The sequence below is a fragment of the Astatotilapia calliptera genome, chromosome 2 (genome assembly GCF_964374335.1).
Source record: "Astatotilapia calliptera chromosome 2, fAstCal68.1, whole genome shotgun sequence".
Lineage (NCBI taxonomy): Eukaryota > Metazoa > Chordata > Actinopteri > Cichliformes > Cichlidae > Astatotilapia > Astatotilapia calliptera.
The window spans coordinates 19,940,238-19,965,031 of record NC_137423.1 but is presented as its reverse complement, the minus strand read 5'-3'; the positions used below and the strand labels follow the sequence as shown (position 1 = coordinate 19,965,031).

At 41.6% G+C, this 24,794-nt stretch overlaps 2 protein-coding genes across 5 annotated transcripts; both read left to right on the top strand.

Annotated features, from left to right (window-relative positions):
• The first annotated feature begins 1,797 nt into the window (after positions 1–1,797).
• LOC113032906 (caspase-3-like) lies at positions 1,798–10,279 on the top strand. 2 transcript variants are annotated; one of them, XM_026186048.2, is made up of 7 exons: positions 1,798–1,947; positions 2,592–2,657; positions 3,552–3,697; positions 4,044–4,172; positions 6,800–6,975; positions 7,931–8,051; positions 9,837–10,279. In XM_026186048.2, the coding sequence occupies exons 2-7, from the start codon at positions 2,596–2,598 to the stop codon at positions 10,064–10,066; spliced, it is 864 nt and encodes a 287-aa protein (XP_026041833.1). In that variant the 5' UTR covers positions 1,798–1,947; positions 2,592–2,595; the 3' UTR covers positions 10,067–10,279. The 2 variants fall into 2 exon arrangements, with proteins under 2 accessions (XP_026041833.1, XP_026041838.1); XM_026186053.2 differs by having other exon boundaries at positions 1,836–1,933.
• Positions 10,280–11,938: 1,659 nt separating this feature from the next.
• irf2b (interferon regulatory factor 2b) lies at positions 11,939–24,556 on the top strand. Of its 3 annotated transcripts, none has more exons than XM_026186040.2 (9): positions 11,939–12,170; positions 15,080–15,172; positions 15,313–15,412; positions 16,579–16,755; positions 16,889–16,935; positions 18,636–18,759; positions 19,143–19,295; positions 20,181–20,218; positions 21,997–24,556. In XM_026186040.2, the coding sequence occupies exons 2-9, from the start codon at positions 15,086–15,088 to the stop codon at positions 22,264–22,266; spliced, it is 996 nt and encodes a 331-aa protein (XP_026041825.2). In that variant the 5' UTR covers positions 11,939–12,170; positions 15,080–15,085; the 3' UTR covers positions 22,267–24,556. The 3 variants fall into 3 exon arrangements, with proteins under 3 accessions (XP_026041825.2, XP_026041832.2, XP_026041830.2); XM_026186047.2 differs by having other exon boundaries at positions 11,943–12,170; positions 18,639–18,759; positions 21,997–23,320; XM_026186045.2 differs by having other exon boundaries at positions 12,169–12,306; positions 21,997–23,320.
• Positions 24,557–24,794: the final 238 nt, after the last annotated feature.

The window sequence follows — 24,794 nt, the reverse complement described above, 5'->3', positions numbered from 1 at the left end:
GCCTCCTGCCTGAGGGGAGCAGGTCAAACAGACTGTGTCCAGGGTGAGAAGGGTCAGCTGAGATCCGAGCTGCACACCGCAATGTCCTGGAGGTGTACACAATGCTGTAGGTTTGACACTTCATTGTGTTGCAATGGCCCAAAGTCCAGACCTCAACCTGACTCAACTGTTTACATGCCGTATCTCTCACAGAGGAAACTTTAATATCACCTGTCAAAATCGCACTTGTTTTATTCTGAATTTTACACACAGGAATAAGATCATTGATCCAACTGACCAAATCATTCACACAGCTGGTTTGAAACGTTTGAAGAAAATTCAGGTCAGCTGATGGTTCAGTAGTATTTGCTTTAAAAGCATATGTGTGGATATAACCTGTAACATAATGCTACCACAAACACACCCGAGATCGTATGTAGAGCAAAGTTGCACCAGCAATGTCTAAACTAAAGCATTATGGAAAATTACATGGGATAAATTATCAATATGTTTAAGGGACAAGTAAAGAAGTTCAAGCCTCACAAATAACTGAAGTCATTTTATGAAAAAAAGCAGTCTTGATAAATGATTACTGAATTTTGAATTTGCCACAATAAAAGACACTTTCACATTTGATTGGATGTAGAATTTCAACCTCCTTATGGAATCTTTATTTTTTCACTGGCTTTGATTTTCTTTTGCTCTGCAATTTAAAAAATTAAGAAAATTCCCCTAAACTGATCATATTTTCAAAAACTGATGGCGCGGTCCTTTAAGCACAGAACTTTAGTAACGTTGTTACTTCGCGCCTCTGAACAGGAAACAGAACCCATTCTGCGTCCTCGGGTCTCTGGAGCTGAAATTTGCAAGTCTTGTTTTCTTCCAACCTCTAAAAAGCAGAACGGGACAAAGGAACCTGTATCTTCGAGACTGCACATTTCTACCCTCTTTTCGACCAAACTGGTCCGGCTCTGTGGAAAATATCTGCTGGCACAAATATAGTTTTGACCACAAGAATTCTTTTTGACCAACAAAGTAAAGGAAGTTATTTTAGCCTCGTTTCTCCTTATGTTGGAATAGTTTGGTTACACGGATATTGACACTAAACTCAGTTGTCACGTTTATGTTACGAACCTGCTTCTTATACTGTCCAAATTCTATATTCATAAATCCAAGTTCTCCTGTAGTAAGCAAAATTTCATTCAATTACTTTTGTATATATATTTTCTCAGTAATGGGCAACAAGAATAACAACGTGTCGCCTTTTTAAACATTTGAATATACTCCTATAATGTGTCTGAACGAGTAGAGACCCCGGGCGCTTTGTCTCTATGGTATACTAACTTGCATCTTCTCTACTCCTGTGTTCTTGCCAGCCTGATGTTTCGTCTTGTTGTTCTCGTTTTTTTTTTTCGAACTGAAATTATAAACTGAACAGTCAGTCATTCCAGTTCAGTTTGTACAGTAGATATCCAGGGCAAATAAGAGTAACAATAAACAGTACAATGAAATAAGAAGGGTAAATAAATAAAGGAAAGGAAAAAAGAGGGATGTGACAGACTTCATAACAACTTTGTACTTGAAAGTTGTAATTATGACAGCTCGTTTGTTAAAAGCTTCTGAATGAATTTCAATCAATGATAAACCTTTTTTTTTTTTATTAATTTAAGAGAGTTTAAGTAATATTCAATTTCAATCAAAACAAATTAAATGATGGGGTTGAGTTTTGAAATTTACATTTATGTAAATGAAATTTCCCGATATAAAGATTGACGATGTCTTGTTGTTCTTAATAAAGTTGGATTTTTAAAAAGTGACGTTGTCTTCTCCCGCCCACACTGGGACGGCGTCCGGACCGTCTCAGGTCTTAAGTGAGAGATTTCCTGTTTGACGTTATTTATGTCACAGATGTCATAAAAGCGCATTCTACTGTTTTCTACTGTCTCGTTACAGGGTACGTTTATTTAGGTATGTTCCACTTTATTGGTTTTTACTCCTGTGAGCCGTTTTGTTTCACTTATATGTTTTTCTGACGGAGCTGTAACTAAAATGAAACTGTTTAAAAAAGCAGCGTGGGGATATCAATTTTAGGACTTTGTTCACTCGTCTTTATTACTGTGTAACATTAGCTGTAGTAACAATTTAATGCACAGTTGTCGTATGTTAGGTTTGTAGTTTTTGTCTGCAGTTACATTTTACGCACCTCATCCCAGTGTTGGGGTAATTTATCAAACTCATATCCTGATATTGTCCGGGAACAAAATGAGAGTTTAACATTGAACTTTAGATTTTGTTTGTAATGAAATAGAGAGATTCATTTTGTCCTTTGTACTATAAAATGGGTGTATATGGTTTTTGTTTCGCTATGAGCTACATCTTAAGTTTGGTTTAGCTTCTGCTTTTTTGTGTGGATACATCAGAATCTGCTTCATGTCAGGCTGTGCCTCCATGCACCCAACAATATAAACTGCATTGAACCAAACAATTAATATTCATGTGAGCAACTTCCTAGTTTGACCTTGCACAGTTTGGCGTGCTCTGTTAGACTGTTAGGAGTCACAGGGTGTTTTGTCCTCTTTCTGTGGTGACTTCTTTCTCTGTTCTGTGCACAGGAACATGGCTGATGGTGACACGCAGAGGGAGGGGGACGTGGTGGATGCCAGCCTCTTCAAATTGTGGTAACTATTGTGCATTACTGCTCACTGTCTGACTCCGCGTACAGTCATATGAAACATAAAGTTTCTGCAGGATGCTGTACAGTCTGTGAAAAACATGCACACCCAATGATTCAGCAGCTTGCAGAACCACGTTTAGCCACACAAGCTTGAAGTAATTGTTTTCTGTATAAGCAAATATTCCTCTACAGTGATGTCCTTATCAGTTCATCACAATTTTGGCTCGCTCTTCTTTGCTACATTGCCTCAGTTCATTGAGACTTTGCAGGCATTTATTTATGCACAGCTCTCTTCGGGTCTCGTTACAGGACTTCGGGTGATTGCAGCACGTTGATTCTTTGCTTTTTCAGCCTTTCTGTTCTAGATTTGCCGGTGCCATCAGGATCATATGAGCCTTAGCTTTAGCTATTAGGCAGATGGCCTCACAGTTCATTTTAGAATAATTTGCTATGCAGAGGAGTTGATGATTGACTCAACGCCTGTCTGCTTGGTGCACAGGTCCTGTATCTGCAAACCAAGCCCAAATCATCCCCCTCAGTCAGCATGAGGTGCTCTTTTTGGTTTTCTCCAGATATGTGAAACCCTGCTACCGTGTTCTTTTTAGAGAGAAGAGGCTTTCTTCTTCCAAACAAGCTGCACTTTTTCTAATTTTCCTGTCATTAACCTTTCATTTCATCATTTAACTTACTAAGTGTTGTTTTTCTAATTTTTCTGAGCATTGTCTGACTCCTGGAAACAATTTTGGCATTGTAGTAACACCTGACCTAAACAAAGATATTTATCTACAATATGTATCTGCACAGTTGTTAAAATGTTCTTCTAAGTATGATGCCCGCTAAACAAGTTCTTAAGTTCTTCAGTGAAGGGTAATCACATTGTTTGTGTGTACACTTTCAGGAAACAAGCAAATGCAGGAAAGGGTAAGACCAAGGAAACGAACAGCAGCAGACCAGAAGCCTCTGACTCTTACCGCTACAAGATGGACTACCCATGCATTGGCACCTGTTTGGTTATCAACAACAAGAACTTCCACCCAACAATAGGTAACAGTGGGTCCATCCTGCCGCTCGGGCCACATTGACTCACACACTAATAGATTTGGCCTCTGCCTGGGCCTTCCTGTTGCCATAGTCACCACTGTGATTGACTACTGCTGTCTTTCATGGAGTTACAGCGGAGAGGAATCGTGCTGTGACAGTTTAAAGAAACACTTGATTAAAAAGACAAAAAGAAACTGGAGTTTGTGTCATTGCTACAAAGATCAGGCTCAGTGTTATCAGTCCAAAGTGTCACAGTCAGGGTGAAGTCAGGATACACGTCCTCTTTGAAAATACACTGAAGACGCTGATGTTTACAGCGCGCTGCCTTTTCGCTGGTGTGTCTCTGCAGGGATGAGCACTCGTGATGGCACAGATGTTGATGCTGCCAATGTTGAGAACACCTTCAGTAAGCTGGGCTACAAGGTCAAAGTGCACCATAACCAGACTGCGGCGCAGATGAAGAAACTAATGCTAGATGGTAAGAAGAGTTTTGGCTCATTCATGTTTACGTGTGTGTGGAGAACGATCCTCCCCGTGCCGTTATGCTGAAGTCAGTTTGTCAGCTGATACTGTCTGCAGCTGGATCATGTTTGTGATTCAGTTTAATGCTCGTTTACTCTTTTTGCACTGTGAAAGAGACACTCCAAATGCAACAGCAGGTGTATGTGCAGTCATATAAATTTAGATAGATAGATGTGGAAAAACTTAATTTTGACCAGGTTTTAAAAAGACCTGATGTTAATGAGCAACTATAGAAACAGCACTCTCAACACCTGAAGATTACGATTTTTTTAAACTATGCAGTTTAAATTATTCAGGATTTATATCTGTTTAATTTCTTTCCTAAATGGTTCCTTGTGATTGTTCAGTCAAAGCTTCATCATCATCATGTGACCCTAAACCTGACTGTAGGGAATAAACCACGCAGAATTTATGCGAAACTGCAGGAACCGTCTGACGATGAATGAATAAATAAACACTTTAAATATATTACATAGATGACTTAACTGTAGTTTTAATAATAATTTGAGAATTGCATCATTTTAAAATGCAGTAAATTGCTGCGTTAACCGCCAGCGCTCTGCACATCTCTGATAAATCGCTGCAGTAACTTTAAGGCCAGCATTTACAGACAGGTCAGAGAGGCAGAGCATCAAATCAATCACACATAGCTGATCGTTCAAACAGAAGGCCAACGACTTCCAAACACAAATATCCGCTCGATGCCGGCTGTGATTCGAACACATGTAAACGCTATTCCAGGATTCAGAGACAGAAAGTATTTACAGAACTCTGTTACGAAAACAATCATTTTCTTTTTTCCCCTTCAAACTTTATGACAAAGTTCAAATGAGGGACTTTTGCTTTTCTCATTTTAGCGCTCATAATTCAGCGGCCGCGCTTCGTTTGAATATCATCGCCTCTTAATGATCGAAGAGATAAGCAGCAAAGCCCGTCTCTGCCTGTCTGTGAAGCCTTCTTAGTGCCATCGGTGTGTTTTGACCTTTAATAAAATGAATCACAAAAGAGTTTTCGATTTTTATTTTACTGTTAAAATCCGTTTTTAAAAGTATGCGGTCCAGAGTATGTTACGAAAACTGTTGTTAATACATCTGCAAATTTTGTGACATCATGTTGAATTGATCACAGAGTGTAACTTACAGAGTAACTTAACAGTAATTCCTTTAAAAAGAAGAAGTTGGTGCAACGATCTGACAACACGCCTGTTTATTTTATTTCAAATTGTCGGTGTTAACAGAAACAACGAAAACTGAATATCAAGCAGGAAAATCTTAAACGTATGGAATTCACATGTCAGGATAGACTGCTTCTTTTTTGTAGTCCTCTAATGTCCCGTTTTTGGGAAGACACCATGAGGTTGCTTCTGTTTGCTCAGTCCTGCCTCAAAAAGTCTGAGTGGTCAAACTATACATTTACAATGAAAGCTTTCAAAAGAATGTGAATTTCAGTTTTATTTATTCAGTATTGAATCTAAACTGTGGCCTCAACGTGCTTTATATTATAAGGTAAAGACCCTATAATAATGCTGAGAAGGTCATCTATAGCTAACTGTCCAAGTCCAAGTTTTTTGGAAGAAAGCGCCATCTCCTGGTGGAACCCTGGAATTTAGTGAAATGGGCGTGTTACAGGGTAAAAATAGATCCACTCCAAGGCTGACCCCTGGCTGACCCCTGGCTGTAAGTGAAAATTTGTGCAAGAACACAAACTGAAGTAAATCCTCAGGAACAGAGAGGGGTACTTTGAGCTGCTCTTTATTTCTAAGTGGATCAGTCCAGAGGATGGATCCACATGATGGCTGAGCACAGCTTTATGCTGGATGGCCTTCCTGACACGACCCTCACATATACTGGGAGCAGGACAGTGAGTACACAAACCTGTGTGTGTGTCTCCTCTTGAATCAGGGATGTTTTGTATGTACAAGGTTACAAAGTGTTAACCCCAACACCATGACGCAAGATCTCACAACCAATTATGAGTTAATCAGAGGCTGTTTGTGTGTTGCCACTGCCCAAGCAACACACCTGAGTTCATTACACTCAGCTGCCCCTCGACTCAGTCAGCTACACCCTCCCCTGCTGCAGAGACATGTGGCCCGTACTCAGGAATAAATCAATCCCACGTCTATGCTGCTCAACCAGCTTCCTGTTAAACGCCATAACTGACTTTAACCTGCTGTCTTCAGATTTCCAGCCTGGATCTTATCACCCTGTCCAAGTTTCTTACCTTATCTTAAATCATTTTTAACTTGATATGCAAAATGTTAGAACTGAGAATGGTGTTCATTCTTTTTCACGTGGCTGTAAAAGTGAGTTAACAAAGTGAGTTAACAAGCCACCTGCGCCCTCCTAATTGACCAAAGCTTTGTGTTTCTGCTAGCAGTTGTTAGAGGGCCATGCTAACTAACAAATAAAAGCAGACTGGACTGTTTGGGAGTGTGAGCTTTAATAGGCAGGAGCTCCAACAGCGTACATGTACTGCAGAAATATGAAGTCCCTAAAAACCTAAACCTATTTTAGTAGCACTCTTTAAAACAACTGGACTAATAACTCATATTGTTTCCCATCTACTCTGCTGTGTTTCCAGCATCCAAAGAGGACCACAAGAACAATGCATCATTCGTGTGTGTGCTGCTTAGTCATGGAGATGAGGGTGTGATTTACGGCACCGATGGCCCCGAAAGGTTCGATACCCTGGCAAAGTGCTTCAGAGGAGACTACTGTGCGGGTCTGGTGGGGAAGCCAAAGCTCTTCTTCATTCAGGTTAGTTAATTATGCCAGTGTGCTACACTTCTGTGAATACAGTCATGTTTTCATTTGTATTTGATCAAGTTGTAAAATATTTCCATTGATCGTAATTTGCTTTGGAACTTTGATAAGGAGTCTAAACTCACTTTCAATGAGAAAAAGCTAATTACTACATGTTACAACATTTAGACTATGTTCCCTTTCTACAGTTGATGCCACCGTAAAACAGGTGCAGCTAATACCAAATACTAGAGAGCAGTTATCCCCATTTCCTCAGGAGGCGTAGCCTTTTGCCAGTCTTCCTTCTAAATGACAAGTTCCTCTTAATAATGTTACACTGTGTCACTGCGCCATCTTGTGGTATGCATTGGTATTACACCCAGCTCTACTTCAACATGAGTCCTGAGACCCAGCCGACTCATTTTGTTTTCTGTATTGGTCAAAATGAGTTCAACTGAAAGATGCTTGTTTTCCTCAGTATTCAGGAGGATGACAGACACAGTTTTTTCCTGAAATTCTGTTTTTGGTTTAGTCCATTCTGGAAAGTTATAACAACTTTTAAACACACGGATGTACACGCCTGCTTGACTGTGACAACCTGAATGCTTTTGGTGCTAAGATTTAAAATACTTGCAAAAAACTGGATGTCTAGCTGTACATTACATCCTCCATCCACCAGAAACATTCAGGTAGTTACGCCTAGCTTATTCCCAGCCACCTCACCTGGAGCAGTCAGCTGGGTAGGGGAGGTCTGGCCATCTCTGCTTGGATTAGTGTACCTGCGACACAGAGATGGATAAGTGACAGAAAATGAATGGATGTATGGAGCTTTTGAAAAAGTACATACAAGCTGCTTTTATCAAATTTGACTGGTGACTTTATACAGATGTTTATACAGATGTTTCAAGATGTTTGCCAAGTGGAGCTTCAAGAAGGGCTTTGATAATATCTGCTTCTCCTTCCTTTTCAGGCATGCCGTGGTACAAACCTGGATGAGGGAGTCATTGAGACCGACAGTGTAGGAGACGAGCAGACGTCTGAGAAGATTCCTGTGGAGGCCGACTTCTTATACGCCTATTCCACCGCTCCAGGTACAAACAGTGTTTTCTGTTATCTTAATAGGCTACATCACATTTTGGCTAAAGGGTGGACTCACATGGAAGGCAGTGGGAAAAGGTGAGCTTTATTTGAACTGATGGCAAAGTCCATAAAAAAGACCAAAAAAAGTGCAAATAATACTTGATCTCCAAAAAATTAAAAGATAAGAAATGGCAGGTAAAAAATAGACACTTTGGTAAAGAACATAGGAGAGACAGGGATTTACACGCTTACTGCGATAAGATCAATGCTTTAAGCTCGGGATGTAGCCCACATACAGAAATGGGACATTAAAATATATGCCTCAAACATGTGGGAGAAAAAAAGGTGGAAACTATTAGGATAATGACACAAGAGATGTCAAACTAAATGCAAAACACAGGAGACAATGACTACCAAAATAAGAGAGGAAATGAAAACAAGCCACTGAAACAGGGAGATGTGGATACAAGAACGTTATGGGATGAATAACAATAAAAGAACAAACTCTAACTAAGAAGAAAAGAGGAACAGGATACTAATGAAAAAACCCAATGAAAACAGACAGAAACAATATCAAGAACCAGACGACCTGAAGAAAGAATGGAAATAAAAACCCCAAAATTAAACACAACTCTGAAAACTCTGAGTTCAGAAACAGACAGACGTGCCAAATATAGACACTTTTAACTTGAAAAGGCAACTGATGCAGGACAGCAGAGTGTCGTGATCTATGACATAAATCATCATCAATTTAACATTTCTGGACACACTTTAGTGACCACTAAACCTCTGTGATTTTTTTTTTTACAATAACTAGTTTAGCTTTTCGTGGATTTTGACTCTGGAATATCTGTTTTTAATTTGTTGTATGAATAAAATACAACTCTTCATTATACTCAGACATCTTTCATGGTTCATTTTTGAGGTATATTTTTTTCTGCTCCAGTACCATCATTTAGCTAACTGATTTGACTGGGCTGGATATATAATTAAATGTCTTAATACAGCCTTTAGGTGATCAGTCGGCTAAAGTAACAGCTAAGATGACTGTGGCAAGGACCACACACACACACAGCGTTGTCAGTTTATTCTGTTTATTGTCTATGGCAGTAGATTCTGTTGCTTTGGTGCTCTGCATGCTGGAAACGGTCACTCCAAGGCTGCTGCCACACACACGTTTTTCTGCTCTGCTGTCACTGAAAAAGAACTGAGCCAGCACACCTGTGTTTCAACCACGCCTTCCTGTGAGCTCACTGTGTTGTCCCTCCCCTGCAGCAGGCCAGAGGCCACACCTCTGCCACAATGACTAACAACCGTAACTTACCTCTAAACAATGTGTTGCTTTCTCACTCACTGCAACCTACATGGCTCTGCTTGATGCTGCTGAGTCACATGACCGCAGGAGATCGGAATGCAGTAGAGCAGGGAGGAGGGGCGGAGCAAAGTGTGCCTGCATGAGAGGAGCATTGCTTCCACATGTCTCCTTTCTGATGAATGGGAGCAACTTACAGGGGACAAACTAAAGCATTGAGCGTATTGGGCTAGTATTGATCCAATACCAGCCCCGGTATCAGTTCTATCGATATCTTACTGCATAAAATGATATTAAATTAAATTGAGTACCATGGTAGCAATAATAAACACACAGCTGAACTAAACAGATGCCCTCCCATAGATCAGTGTTTTGTATCAGTCACCAGTCCAGCTACTATTAGTGTCAGGATTGTGTATTATAGTGAACGATCGCCTCCTCGTTGTGTTTTCTAAGAGCGCTAACACTGTCAGTCGTCCTGCAGGATACTACTCATGGAGAAACACAACCTACGGCTCCTGGTTCATACTGATGTTGTGTGAGATGTTGGAGCGCTACAGTGGGAAGCTGGATCTGATGCAGATCATGACGCGAGTCAACTACGGTGTTTCACGCTACTTCGAGTCCTCCAGCAACCTGCCTGGCTTTGGTTGCAATAAGCAGATCCCCTGTATCGTCTCTATGTTGACCAAAGACTTTTACTTCCCCGTCTAGATTTACATGGTTGAACCTCAATCATCTTTGTTCTCCTTGACCAAATGCAAAGTCTGGTGCTGTGCTGCAGCTGATGCAAAGCAGGATGATAGTGATTTAAATGTGACTAAACCCATTTGCACAATTGGCACTTAGATTAGTGATACTTTCATTGATTTTAGTGTTTTAGTGTTGGATGTATGTTTGTATTAAAGTGAAAAAAAAAACCCTTAACAGTGTTGCGACAGTTTCCATCTGTATTTTCTGCGCGCTCCGCACGTTTTTGCTGTCTGTCGTAGGTTTATGTTTTGTCGGCCTAACAATGGCATGTTTTTGGACCTCATATTGAGAGTTCCAGTGAACATCTACCAAACTCAGGTTCAACACTTTGAATCATCAGTTCTTTCTGAGCCTTTGAAAATGGGAGGTTATGTGTAAAACATTTAATTCAATACATGTGTTAAAATCCTTGAATTGAAGCTGAAGGTCCGCACTTCAGTCACATCTTCTTTGTTTGACTTAAAGTCCACTCTGGTGGCGTGCAGAAGCAGCAGTCCACACACTCATAGAGCTGACCATATGACAGGCCAGATGTTTTGTATTTTGAACCAACGGTGTGAACATGCAGCCACTAGAGGAGGCCAGAGGAACAACTAACGTGGTTCTCAGAGGCCTTTAATGACTCAGCAGGTTTCAGGAACTGAAACTGTGGCCCAGTTTAACCCTTGATGCACCGACCATGTGGAAGTGCTAATTTGAAAACGAGAAAAGAAATAAGACTTTCTGTTTAGACAGTTGTCAGCTTCTTCTTCTTCTTTTTCTAATTCTTCCGTTTTTCTTTTTAACCGTCTGTATTCTGCGTAGAAGGCAGCTTCTGTCCGGGGCCCACTGCTGTGAAATACAAACTCCTTGGATAGGTTTGTCAGACCCCTCCCCGGGCTCAGCTGTGTGTGTCACAGAGATAACCCTGACCCCGTGGAGAGCTGGCACACACTTTCCATTTGTTGAGGATCGAGTGTGGAGGTTGGAGCTTCTCAGACATCACGTTTTCCATTCCCAGATTTTGACAAAGCTGTTTTCTCTTTGATGTAAACAGAAACAGTGTGCGGAGTGACTCACCGGCAGAACAAATAACACCAAATGTAACAATCATAAACGAATGGGGAAATTCAGTACGTGTGAGTGTGCCAGTGGAAGCCTTATCTTCAGAGTTTCCATTAAAAACAGACACATATCATGCATACATGCTGCTGTGTTGGGAATCTGTCGATCTGCTGCTAGCTTGCAGACATTTTCATGTGAAACTGCACAGCTCAGTTTCGATTCTTCTTTTGAAAGAATGAACGGAATCACTGCGTGCACTACTCTAAACTGCAGCTTGACTCTGGGCCACAGCTACACACTTAGAGGAGAAACATTACAAACGTGTCCTTTCCACACAACGGCAGGTGTGCTGCTGCCAACCCCTTAAACACACACACAATTGTGAGAAGTTTCTAGTTTCGTTTCCAGTTGCAGTGGCGGAGAAAGAAGAGGAGCTGTGGGGGCGACGAAGGGAGAGAGACACAGAGGAAGTGAAAATGAAATTCAGCTCAAAGATCGTCTATGTCCTAAGAATAAACGATTTGGGGGGAGGGGGAGTCATTTCCGTCGTGTTTCACCTGCTTGCACATTTAAACACGTATTTGCTACAGTTAGCCAGGACATGTATTCAGGTACTAGTCACTGAGCTATGTATATGTAGCCTAGTCGTGCAGTGATTTAATGTTGGTGTTTTGCAGTGGCGTGGCAAGGTGAATGGTAAAAAAGATAATTAAAAACCCCAAAACACAACGGAGTGAGCCATCTTCGCTTTGGCGTGTGCGAGCGCACGCGAGACTTCACGACGCTCGAGACCGACCCAAAGCGAGAGCACGAGAGCAGGAGGGGGATTTCCAGCTCTGGCCCCCACTTCCCGAAGCGGCCGTTGTTTTGCTTTCGGTCTGAATGCAGAAACAGAAATAAACGACGACCACACTTTCCCTTTTCCACTTAAAACCTCGAACACGTTAATCTGTCCGGCTTTGGCTGCTCTTCTTATTCCGACAGCGGGACTGTGGAGCCCGAGGCCGTCCAAATCTAACAGGTAACATCTTATTTCCGCATATTAACGTCGCTGCCTTGCGCTCCCCTGGCCACACTGACTTCCTACAGGGCGACATGACGGATCCCTAGCTCAAGCGAAAGTAGTTCTGCAGTTTGTCTCCGCGTTTCATGACTCGGTATGGGATTTATTTTCACTTTTGACTTCGTTGTTTTGGGTCAGCTCGGTGGCAGGCGGTAGACACACAGGGCGCGATAAACTTCTGACTTGACCCCTGCTGCTAAAGCAGACTCGACTCCAGAACAAACACGTTACTAACGTTGGAAAGTCAGCGCTGATGTGGCTGTTTACCTGGAATTGTTAATATTTGCTAGCATCCTCCCGCTCTTTGAAGTGTACAGTGTTTATCTGTTTGTAACTGTGTGTATTTACCGTGTTATAATGTGAGTAGCAGCGGGACTGACCCGTGAACAGTATTCAGGTCTTAGTGCGTGTTATTTACACTGAAAACACTACAAGTGTTATATTGTCTGCACTCCGTGACAGGTAACTTACCATGTTTAGCAGTATAAAAATAAATGTGCTATACACTGAAGAAATAATAATAGTAATACTATTAATAATTTAAAAAGTAGTATTGATGTTATAATATTGAATGTTATATTTTTAAATGTACAGTTGGACTATATTTGTGTAGACACCGTTATGTACACAGTGTAAATACATATTTCAACTCTTCTTGATCCAATTTTTCCGCATTATCAGCAGCAAATGTTCCTCATTGTGCAATTAGTAAAAAACAGAAGAAAGCACACATAGTGCCACGCACTGTGATGACATGTTGGTCAGAAATCAGTATAGTTTGCGTCAACGGTTTAACCGCATTCATTTAACCCTAAAGTCCCGCTGTGATGATTCCCCCTTCCACCTATTAAACATCTGCTTATTGAAATGTATTCACACATGTGCTGTTCTCTCAGAGGACTTAGATGCAGTCTGTCTCTCTGAAAAACGGAGCGGAAACATGACATAGTGCTGAGTTAAGTGAATTTGGCGAATGCGTTAAAATAGATCTGGGTCTTTTTTTCCCTTCAATTGTCTTTCTGTTAGAAAATGTCTTCTGTCAGCGTCACATACTCTGAAATAAAACTGTAAGTTTTTACAAGTATATCTGTAGTTAAACTGCATGTCTGTGAATGATGAAAATATTAATAAAATATTAATATCCACAGACGTAATTTAAGAACAAACAAATGCTCGTATTTGTGAATGTGAGCGTGCTGCTTTTAACGTGTGAAGTAAGCTGCGGTCAGAACTTGGGTGATAAATCAGGATGAAGAGATACCTGGGTCGTTTTTACTATATATGAACTAATGAGCTGTCTTATCTGTGAATAAATAAATAAATTTCTTGTCCTGAGTCGCTAGTGTGACTGTAAGTAACCTGTGTGAATGATTTCTAACTGATGCTGTGTGTCATGTAGTCTGCTGGGAACACCTGAGACGGTTGTCTGTCTTTCCAAGACCAGCAAAGTCTGCTTTTGAAGCGCACAGCACAGTTTGTTTGCACAGTGATCGGTGCAGCGCCCCCTGTTGCATCTGAGTTAAACAGCAATGGCACATTTTATCATATGTAAACTTAATGTGCTTCATGTATAAGATAAAAACATGTAGGATTACAGTGCTTTAAAGTAAACAAGTGTAAGCCTGTGCAAACAAAAAAGGTTTTGAGTTTGTTTTTGAATGCTGCATGCACAGGTGTAACTGATCTCAGGTCAGCAGTAACTGAAGCACCCGCAGCATACTTGGATCTGCTTGTAGGAGCGTTTGCCCTGCACCTGATGGCAGCTTGACTGGGTTGTTAACAGTGAGCAAGTCAAAGATGCTTCAGGTGTGCAAACCACTGAGAGCTTAGTGCGCTGATAGGACTTTAAAGGTGAAATATCAGTTTGTGTTTGCTGAAGTCATTTGCGTTGAGATTTGGTGACACAAAGCTGTCTCTTATTGATATTTGCGTGGGTTGTTTAGTTTTCATTTTTGGGCACCAGGGGCTGTGTTGAATTGGGACGTGGGCCCTGTGTTTTGCCCATGTGTGCCATTTGTGCTGCACTCCTTGTATCTTTTTCAGCTTGTGTTTTCTGTAGTGATATTGTGAGCTTTCACTGAGCAGACTCTGAAAGACAGAGACAGCTGAAAGGCTCAGCCTTGTTTGATATTTTGGATTTGATGCTGTGCTGTTTCACCTTGTTTAACCTGTTGGGGAAGCACTGCGCTGGCAGGGAGTGTCTGCCTGACTGGACTTTGATCAGGTTTGTGTGCAGAGATCATCACTCTGCCCTTAAATCAAATGTAGCGACATGGGTGGGCTAAAGTTTTCTGGGACGGTTATGAGCTCTGTGTTCATTTTTTCCTCTTGGTCCATTGTTGTTTCATTTCAGGTGTCGTTCTCTGGAACAGTGTGAGGCTGAGTGTAGAGCTACAAACATGAGCTGACATTTTTATTTATGAATCGTGTTTTATGGCTGCTGTTCTTTGCGAACACATTAAAGAGCCTGGCCAAGAGTTTTATCTTTACAAGCACACACAGATCTGATTCAACTGTGTTCCACACCTCACTCTGAAATGATGACTATGAATGGGGGAAAAAACATCAGTGGGGGGCTGCTATGCTAATTTCCAGCTCTACTTGAGTAGCTCTGGGTGATTCATGGTTCAGAATCGTTCTTGTTTGTCGTTGGCTCGGTGCAGCCGCTCCGTTCATCCTGTGTGAAACAAGATTTTTTAAGTGTTCTTGCACAGTGAGCATCACGGCAGATCACGTATTACAGCATTTCTGTTATTTTTTTTAAAGTTGCTACACTATGCTATGTGTAAAAAAACATCTTTGAATCCCAGTATCAATACCAGTGCTCACACATTCATAATAACGTTTCTGTGTGTGTGACTTCACAGACCGCAATGCCAGTAGAACGAATGAGGATGAGACCCTGGTTACAGGAACAAATCGAATCCTGTCAGATTCCAGGGCTGAAATGGCTTAACAAAGTGAGTGTTGTCTCACACACACACACACACACACACACACACACACACACACACACACACACACACACACACACACACACACACACACACACACACACTCTGAAATTCAAGATGATGTAAACAATGTAAATTGTTTGTAGGAGAAGAGGATCTTCCAGATTCCTTGGATGCACGCTGCCCGTCATGGCTGGGACCTGGAGAAAGATGCTCCGCTCTTCATGAGATGGGCCATACACACGGGTATTGCACAGATTTAACTGCAGCCTCTGCTGCTGCTTCTCCTTTTTAGCGGTTCTGATTTTCATGCCTGCTACACACTGAAACACTTCTGTGACTAAGTTCAGAGAGTTTTGATTTATAAAATGCCTCATTTCGATATCACTGGGAGTAGTGTTCCTCTTCGTTGCTAACCCCAGTCAGTAACATTCAAAAAGGATCCAAGTTGAGCTTCACTTAAACGGAGAACAGTAACATCAGGAAATTCTTGTTTGTTTACCGTCCCTAAAATAATGAGATCCTTTTGCATTTGTTTGACTCCATATTTTTCACCTGATGTAAACACCACGTGTGCTGGCTCTGTGCTGAACAGCTTGAGTACCTGCTCTCAGGTAACTTTGTTAGGAAGCACACAATGTCTGTGTAAGGGTAATCCCCACTGCTTTGCTACAGCAGTAAATGAGAAAACATAATCTGTGTAATCTTTGCTAGAAGGACGTTTGAAGACTGTCAGATGATGTCTCCCAATCGCTTTTTACATTTCAGTTTGGTTGGTATGTGAGAACATATGATGTAAAATGTCCAACTTTTGCTCCTTGGTGGTAAAGAACCCCTCTAAAAATTCCCAGATCCAGATCAAACGTTAATCACTGCTAAGCTGCGTAAACCCTCACCTCGGAGTAATCCTGCTAACAAACAAAGCAAACCAGTCACATGACCTCATTGGTGGATAATATTAGGGAAATTGTTACATTGTTTAAATATTTCAGGTTAATTTTTCCACTGAGAGAAATGCTACTTTATTACAGATCGAGCTAAAAGCAGCTGCAGTCTTGTTGGTGGTGCCTGTACTTGATTGCAATAGTTAGTTTGACCAATAAATGGTCTAATTGTATCATATTAAATGAGTTTATGTAATAAGACAAAGAAATATATTTTCCTTGTTTTTTCACTATGATCTGACTTGAAGTGAACATGTCACATAATACCAGCTGCTGTAAAATTAAACAGCAAAAACTAACCAAGTAGAGTCTTTGTAGCTAATATTATAGAGTCAACAAGAGTCAGTATGCATACTGGTAACACTGGTTAGCTGAGAAATGATCGCCTCCATAGTGATGAAGCTGTTCTCTGAAATCCACCACAAAAAGACAAATTAGTGATTTTTTTCCTTCTTGTGTCTGAATCAGGTAAATACCAGCCAGGTGTAGACCGTCCTGATCCAAAGACATGGAAGGCTAATTTTCGCTGTGCCATGAACAGCCTGCCAGACATCGAGGAGGTAAAGGACAAAAGCATCAAAAAGGGAACCAATGCCTTCAGAGTTTATAAGATGCTCTCCTCCTCAGAGAGAAATGCCAAGAAAGGTGAGTGCTGCTGCTGTCGTCATAAATTCTTTCAGTTTTATCATTCTGCCTCGAAACTCAATTGTTTCCTCATTTTTGTTGTTTGAGGTTACTGGAAACTCAGTTGAATGTTTTTTTTTCTTTTTTTTTCTAGGAAAGAAGAAGGCAGACAAGGAGAGAAAGTCCAAAGGAAATAAAGAGGTAGATAAACGTACGGGATGGAGATCACATCAATGCTACAGTAGGATGTAGAGGAATGAAACAGCAAAGATAGAGATCCTGGAGCAGTGCTGGCGACCAGCAGCATGTTAGAACAATCATGTTTCTTCAGGATTCACTTAGTTATTTCAAACTTTAACCTGCAGCTGATAAGCAGCTTTTCCTCCTGGCTGGTTTGGTAACACGTTTGGTATGACAGAAATGGTTTACTAAGAAGTGTTGTGAGCGCTTTTTCCTGCCAAGGCAAAGAAAACACTTCTGGAAATGACACGCAGCCTTTGAGCTGGCGACCTGCCATTTTATCTTACTTTGAACAATCAACTGTTGCTCAGTTCCACACATGACAGAGAAATTTACCAGGAAAAAAAGGTGTGGTACCACACACTCACCGGAATTCTGTTCTGCCTGTCAGAAGTCCGACCGGTAACTGCTGCTTGTATCGCACTGATGAATAGGTGGATCTTGAAGCTTTACTTGGAGAAAAACATTTTTAAGAAAATCTGTTCAGGCATTTTTATTCTCACTTTCTGAAAGAACGAGCTTAGAAATAGGAGTCAAAAAAATCAGATGTAGCAGGACATCACAGGGTCAAGCTGTTTGCTTTGGAACAGGAAATTTGAATAAGAAAAAAAAGGAAGCCGTGCACTTGTTTAATGTGGTGGGGTTGGTTAGCTCAGTATATTTTGGCAAAATGTGTTTTTATAGCAGAATTGATGCAGATATCAGGCTGTGTCTGAGTATGCTCTCTGTCAGGGCAGCTCGTTTCTAACAAAGCTGTTTATAAATCCCTTCATTTTTTAAAGTACACATATCATCTCTTTGCTGGCTCAAGGCAGTTAGAGTTTATTAAAGTTATTATATTCCTGGTACAACCTTTGGGATTTCTGATGTGTATGAATAGATGTGATGTAGATATCTCCTTTATAGACTCAAACTCTGCAGACAGTGTTTAAAACACTCAACTGTACTCAGCGTTGTGTTGATGGTCCTTTTTCCCACCACAAATGACAATGAAGCCAACATATGCATGACAGAGCAGCCAGTACCACATACTCAGTGTGATGCAAGTTTGTATTTTGGATCAAGTTAGCTGATCAGATAAGCTTTTCCATTCAATGTATTTTTGCCAATGGCAGTGCTGGGAAACCTGCAACATGATGACATGATATGATTTTCTTGACTAGTTTCAGTAGATACAACTGGCTTTCTTCTGGCTAACATTAGTATAACCACTGATGTGGACAAATTGTTTACTAACTGTTGTGTGGAGCTTGTCTGTTTAACTGTGACTCCATTTCTAATCTCACTGTTAATGCTGGGAGCAGAGGCAAGGCACTCTGGGACTGTAGCGGAAAACCCATCCAGCATCTTTCAAACAGCAGTCAGTGTGAGATAGCTGAAAGTCAGGGAAAGGCTTATTTTCTGTTTAGACACGAGCAAAAAACCATTTAATGCTTAAAAATGTGCCCACTGTAGCATTAACTTTATATATAGTTTTTTTTAATCAGTTGTATGTCTTTGCTTATTGTTTTTTCTTCTTTCTCTGCTGTATGGTCAGGTGTTTGGCGTGTTGTCTTACCGCTTATTTTGATTACTGACGTCAGCTCTTTGTTATGGAAATAAAGTGTCTTTAGACTTTGATCGTCCATCATTTAAAAATCGTTTTTCCTTCTTGAAACCAGAAGGTCAGCTCTCCATCTCCAGACAACAGTCTTCTTGAAGCTGATGCTGGACCTGTTGACTACACCAAACATGAAACAATCAAGATGGAGTCAGTGGAGCTGACAGTGACAGACAGTGTGTCAGGTATCACACCACCGTCTCTCTTTTTTTCCATTACCTTTATCCCATTTGTGTGTATGTGCTACCTGTTTGCTTTTGACCTGTGCTTACAATGACTAAGCAGATGAGTCAGGTTTGTAACACAGTGGCAGGCCTGAGGATGTTGCATCAGAAGGAGAAATACAAGAAGCGTGAACACGCACATTATGCAATGACGAAACCCTCCCTTTCTCCACTCAGTATCATTTAACTTTTTAAAGTTTGATTGTCGTCACACCAACTACAACTTTTCACTAAGACAAGTGCTTGGAGAGGAGACATTGGTGTACTTTACTCACATATAAGGTCGTTACAGATACAAAGGATTATGAACCCACTCATCCTGACTCTTCTCTGTCCATCCTCAGTGATCCACAGTCAAGCTGAAGACCATGTGATCACCAGTGAGCAGCTGCCGTTTGTCTGTCAAACAATCGAGGTGACCACTGAGAATGAGGAGCAGACTGTTAGCTCCTCCCACCCGTACCCGCTGCAGATCTCTCCTGTGTCTATGTGCGGCGGTAAGACAACACAACTGCACCTCGCCACATTTTGTTACAAGGAGAAACATAAATACGTTAGTTAGGGTGGAGCAGGCTCGTAGGAGTGTCCGCTGTGTAGTTATTCAAAGGAGCTTTGACCACATAGTAACCTTTTTTAGAGCAGCGCTACGAATGCAGACACAGAGCACGCTCTGTAGAGTGAAGAGCGGTGGCATTATCTTGGTGTCAAGATCAGATCAGTTGTTTTTTCTCTCTCTTTAAATGACACTTGCTCTGTGCCTCCATCAACTTGTGAAATATCGAAACTGTGACCTGATGACCTGCTGATACCAGTCAGAGCACTGTCTTAGGTTTCAACATCCACCAGCATCTTTCCTACGCCCTACCTGTAGAGAACTAACAAGGCAAAGCTGCTCATCCAGCTGTAGAGAGGAGGAAAACCTGCTCCTGTTAAACAGATCTCTAACTGTGATTATTATGTGTGGGGCTGTGAGGTTATTGTACTTGAGCCTCACTGATTTGCCATTACTCATTTCATCAGCACCCTCTTTTCTGTGTATGTGTAGCTATCGTTTTTTCTTCCCCCAGTCAGTCGTTCAGGCAGAGCTGCCTCTTTCAGTTTGTAGTGGACTATCAGAGTCTTCATCTTCCTTTTTCTGCTTCTTATTTCTTTCTCGTGTTTCTTAAATTGCACCATTACTTTATGAGTCAGGGTGCAAATGGACGTCATTCATGTATCCCTTGTTTTCTTGAGAACAGTACTGGCGGATGCTGGCGTAGTCAGTTTGGTTTTCTGCTGTAAATCATGGTTTTAACTGAACGTAATTTTTCTGCATGTTTTTCCCTTTGATGTGTGTGACGTAAGAGGGAGTAATAGTTGTGTGCATGTCTCTTTTTGAACAGGCAGCGACACAGAAAGTGATACAGAAAACATCAAAGAGGTTAGTATCTGATTATACGTACAGGGGAGAGAGTAATAACTGAATCATTAACCGGTCTGATTTTCAGATAAACAGGTTTTTACCTGTTTCAACCGTACGGCTTGAACAAGGCGTGTGATTGTGTGTGTGCACGTGTGGCTACTTCTCTGAGCACCGCTTTGAGTTTAAAGCTCCAGGTGAAGTTTGCCTACCAGACCACAAGAGTCCTGTTATGTGTGTGTGTGTGTGTGTGTGCGTAATGTTCCTGTAATGTTAAGTGAGAGTGAGAAAAGGGAGGGTCTTGTCAGGAACTACTGCTTTCAAATATTAACAGTTTGATATGAAGCTGTCTTTTGTAGTCTAATCTACACACACACACACACACACACACACACACACACACACACACACACACACACACACACAAATACCTACACATGTGTTTTGGCTCACAATAATATGGAACCTTTTTATATAAAGTCAGACAGTTAAAGAATAAAACAGAACAAAAACAAATAAAGAAAAAATAACAGTAAAAGATTAATAACTAAACCAAACCAGCAGATTTCTGTCACAAGACTTAAGGTTTATTTTCTAATCACACGAAACAAATTTATGCTCCTTTGAGAACCAAACACATTATTTATAACAGGCTTCGTAAAATCACCTGTTTGCAGGCCTGTACGTGACAGCCACACAGTCCATATATCTTACTTGTCATGTGCATGCGTAATCATACGCACACACTCCCAGACAGGTCACATTTTCAATGGTTTCATGTTTAACCTTTGTAGCAATAAATACAGCAGGAAGCGTTGGTATTAGCAATGTCACCTCACAACAATGAGGCTCGTGGTTCAAATCCCAACTCGAGCCTTTCTGTGGGTTTGCAGCAGGTATTCCGGCTTGTTCCCACAGCCCAAAAACATGCATGTCAGGTTAAGTGCTAATTGTAATTTATGTGAGGCACAGCAAGTGCATACAATAGAGTGCTGTTTGATAAATGGTACTCTACTTCAGCCCTTCTTACTAGGTCTAAGTGCTTTCTATCAAACATTCACACTCGCATCAAATAGCAACTTGGGGTTCAGTATCTTGCCCAAGAATACTCTGACATGCAAGCTGGAGGAGCCAGGGATCAAACCACCAACCTTCCAGCTGTTAGATGACCTGCTCTGTCTCCTCAGCTACAGCAGCCCCGATATTATATGAATGTGTGACATGTAAAGCAGGCTAAGGAGCTTGGAAAGAAAAGCCTCTGGACTTCTTTAAATTGGTCAAATGGTGGAAGAGTCCCAGATTTAAGGCCTGTGGGAGTGTCCCACCAAGAGGGACATGGACCCCCTATTGATCCTCCACCTAATCACACGAACCAAGGTGTGAAAACGGGTGGAGGTCACAATGGGCCATGGTTTCAGGTGAACCTGCTGTGAAACCTAGCTCCACCCTGTCATGTGATTTCCTTTTTGGCTTGTGTGATTAGGTAGAAGATCATTAGGGGGTCCATGTCCCTCTAGGGAGGCCACTCCCACAGGGCTTAAATCTGGGACTCTCCACAATTTGACGTTCCAACTGAAGAAGCTTCTGGGATTAGAGGTGAAACGTGTTCAAGCAACTTACAGAAGTCCAGACGCTTTTCTTTGCAAGCTCCTTAGACTACGATGACCTGGGTGACTGAGAACCTTCACAGACAAACTTGTAATATAGAGCGTTGTAGGTGTTTGCCTTTTACATTATTTCTTAAATCTCCAAAAAATTATCATCATATTTCTACATCACCTTCTTCTTTTGTCTTCCAGGGTATCGGTGCTGCCTGGAGGCGGGACTACAGCACATCAGTTCTCAGGATTCCCCCGTGTTCTCTTCCTGGCATGGCGACGTTTGTCAGTACAACCAAGCCCAACTTCAAGGTGACGAGCACACGAGACCCTTCCCCGCTCATCAGCTACCACACCGATGGCTGGACGCCGACCTACAACCAGAACTCTCTCGTGTCCACGCCAGGCACTCACACACATGAAGTGCGCGCGAGTGTCATTATGAAAACCTCTGACATCACTTCCTCTTGACCTAACACGTGGGAGTAGCATCACTGCATCCAGTCCATATGAAAGACAGAAAATGTTTGTTTTCTCCGTCAGAGCCATGTGGGGCCTAAAAAGGGACAAACCTCCAAAAATTAGATTTTTCCTAATATCTGTCTGGGCCAACATTTTCTCTGTTTTCTTTCCTTTCATTTGAGGAAATCATTGACTTGTGCACAAAGTGATGAGCACTTAAGGTCACTTTCTACTTCCTGCACGTCTTCCTGATGTAAAAATTAACTTCAATGTGTGGAGGACTTGCAGACCTATGTGCAGTATCAAATTTAGGAGCAAGTGCACCGTAGCATACCACTGCAAAACACCATGTGCTCAGCCATGGACACTGTGTGTCGCTGGTTGATGGTTTTCCCCGCTGCTTCGTGGTAACACTTGAGTAAACGCCAGTGAAGGAATTTCACTACTTTTACCTTTGAAAGCAAAATTAGCTTTTACTTCTCAGAAGTTCTTCAAGATTTTATTGTGTATATGAATAAAGTCCGTTAACTCCAAGAGAGTGGAGCTGGTGTTTGAGGGCAGGATGCCTGCCAAGCACGAAGCAAAAAGCAAAAATGGTAAATAAATAAATAAAAATTTAAAAAGCTAAAATATGTAGCCAAATGGGCGCCATGCCCAAGTAAAGTCTTTATGTTTGCATCATCTTATTCATCCGCTGTGTTGTGATTTTAAGATGTGCACAGTTTCCAGTCAACAGTCATTATCATGACACAGTGTGAGCTCAAGTGTTGCCGTGAAAGGCTCTGCTGGGGACACATGGTTAGACCACTTGTGTTCATAAGCAGTGACTCAAAAATTCTTCTGTTTTGGCGAAGCAGGCGTCAATCACAGGCCTGTTTTTATCTGTGTAGAGGACGACAATCATCGTGAGGCCCTGCAGGCGTGTGTCTGTCTGTCTGTCTGTCGACCTCAGGACAAAGTACTCACCAACACACACACACACACACACACACACACACACACACACACACACACACACACACACACACACACACACACACACACACACACACCTCTCCCTACTGGTATTAATAATGTAAATAGCTGATTCTTGTGTATGCCTGCACGCTGCTTCAGCACCTTACAGACAGCACTGTTGTGTACATGTGTGTTGGGGTGTGTGACTGTGTGAGAGAGAGTGGGGTGTAGGGGTGGGATAGCTGTTATTGATTGCGTGTGCCTTTTGATAGCGTAGCTGGATTCAAACTATGTGTGCTTTAGCCTGCTGCTGACACATGCAGGGAGGCAGGTAGCACTGCCACAGGAAGCATGGAGGGATGAGGAAGTGGTCGGCACTGCAAAGGTTTAAATTCCTTGTGTTAGAGGAGTTTCTTAAAGCAGACCTGTTAAGTACAAATCATAGGAAGATTGCCCTGACGTGGTCATCTTAGAGCGACCAACCACCCATCGATCCCAGCTTTTGTTTTTATGCAGCCGATCAGAAGAAAGAGCATAAACTGAGGGGCTGCACCAAGAGAAAAGATTATTTTAATCTATGAATTAAACTATGAATCATGCCAAGTTACTCATAGAGTACAAGGATAAAAAGATGGAGCTGAACACGAGCCTATTAAGCTGAGTGAATGACCTCCTCAGCATTCCAGTGCTCAGCTCCGTCCTGTTTTCCTGTGATGCCCAACACTAGCCTGACTGCGTTAACAGTAGTCTGCACATCGTACTCCCCACAACCTGTAACACAATGACTCCGAGCTGCTGGAATGCAAAAAGTCGACAGAAGGATGAACTGCAATCCCAGCTGTTTATATCAAGTCCCGTGGAGAATCACCAGCCCCTGACTCGCAGGCTGCGGGGAGTATGTTTTCAGTGTGCAAGATGTGTTGGCAGCTAGCAGGCTAAAGCACAGCTCAGCAGAGCTCAAGTAGGAAAACAGTAGGGAAAGTAGGTGACTTGTTATGCTTTTTATTTTCTAAACCAAACTCCTGGAGAATTTTAACACTGGACGCACATTAACGATCGTGGTGAATTTATTTATGGTTCTCGCTGAATCACAGAGCTCTGGGCTTCCTCGATAGCAAATCTTTGATGTGCCTTTATTGCCAGAGCGCCACAAACTCACAGTGACAGTCTTCAGTTCAAGGGTGACATTTAAAGCCTTTTATTACTACTTATCACTCTCTTTTTTTCCTACAGCCATAACAAACATGTTTTTTTATTTTGAACCTTGTGGGTTTTTAAAATTGTAATTTTCAGCCATTTGGTCGCAACCTTCAAAGGCAGAATAAAGATGCATAGCAGTCGCGATGAATTGTTTGAGACATGTGAATGTGCCATATTAACTGGACTGCTGTTTTTATAGTGATCTTTCCATTCTCTAGCTCCAGTTTGTCTTCTGGTCTGACATCACTTCCCTTTTTTGTATTGCCTTAACAAAAACAAAACAACAACCTGACCAGGTTTAAGTACCCAAAGTGCACTTTTCTGTCGTGTTTATTTCTGCTCTCGCAATGTCGTTACAACCAAAAAGTCAGCAATGAGTG

Excerpts from the sequence above, each read along its gene's own strand:
- LOC113032906 (XM_026186048.2), top strand. The coding sequence starts at position 2,596 with ATGGCTGATGGTGACACGCAGAGGGAGGGGGACGTGGTGGATGCCAGC. Across the intron at positions 2,658-3,551 it reads GCCAGCCTCTTCAAATTGTG|GAAACAAGCAAATGCAGGAA; the intron begins GTAACTATTGTG and ends GTACACTTTCAG. Across the intron at positions 8,052-9,836 it reads CGCCTATTCCACCGCTCCAG|GATACTACTCATGGAGAAAC; the intron begins GTACAAACAGTG and ends GTCGTCCTGCAG.
- irf2b (XM_026186040.2), top strand. The coding sequence starts at position 15,086 with ATGCCAGTAGAACGAATGAGGATGAGACCCTGGTTACAGGAACAAATC. Across the intron at positions 16,756-16,888 it reads AGAGAGAAATGCCAAGAAAG|GAAAGAAGAAGGCAGACAAG; the intron begins GTGAGTGCTGCT and ends TTTTTTTTCTAG. Across the intron at positions 19,296-20,180 it reads TCCTGTGTCTATGTGCGGCG|GCAGCGACACAGAAAGTGAT; the intron begins GTAAGACAACAC and ends CTTTTTGAACAG.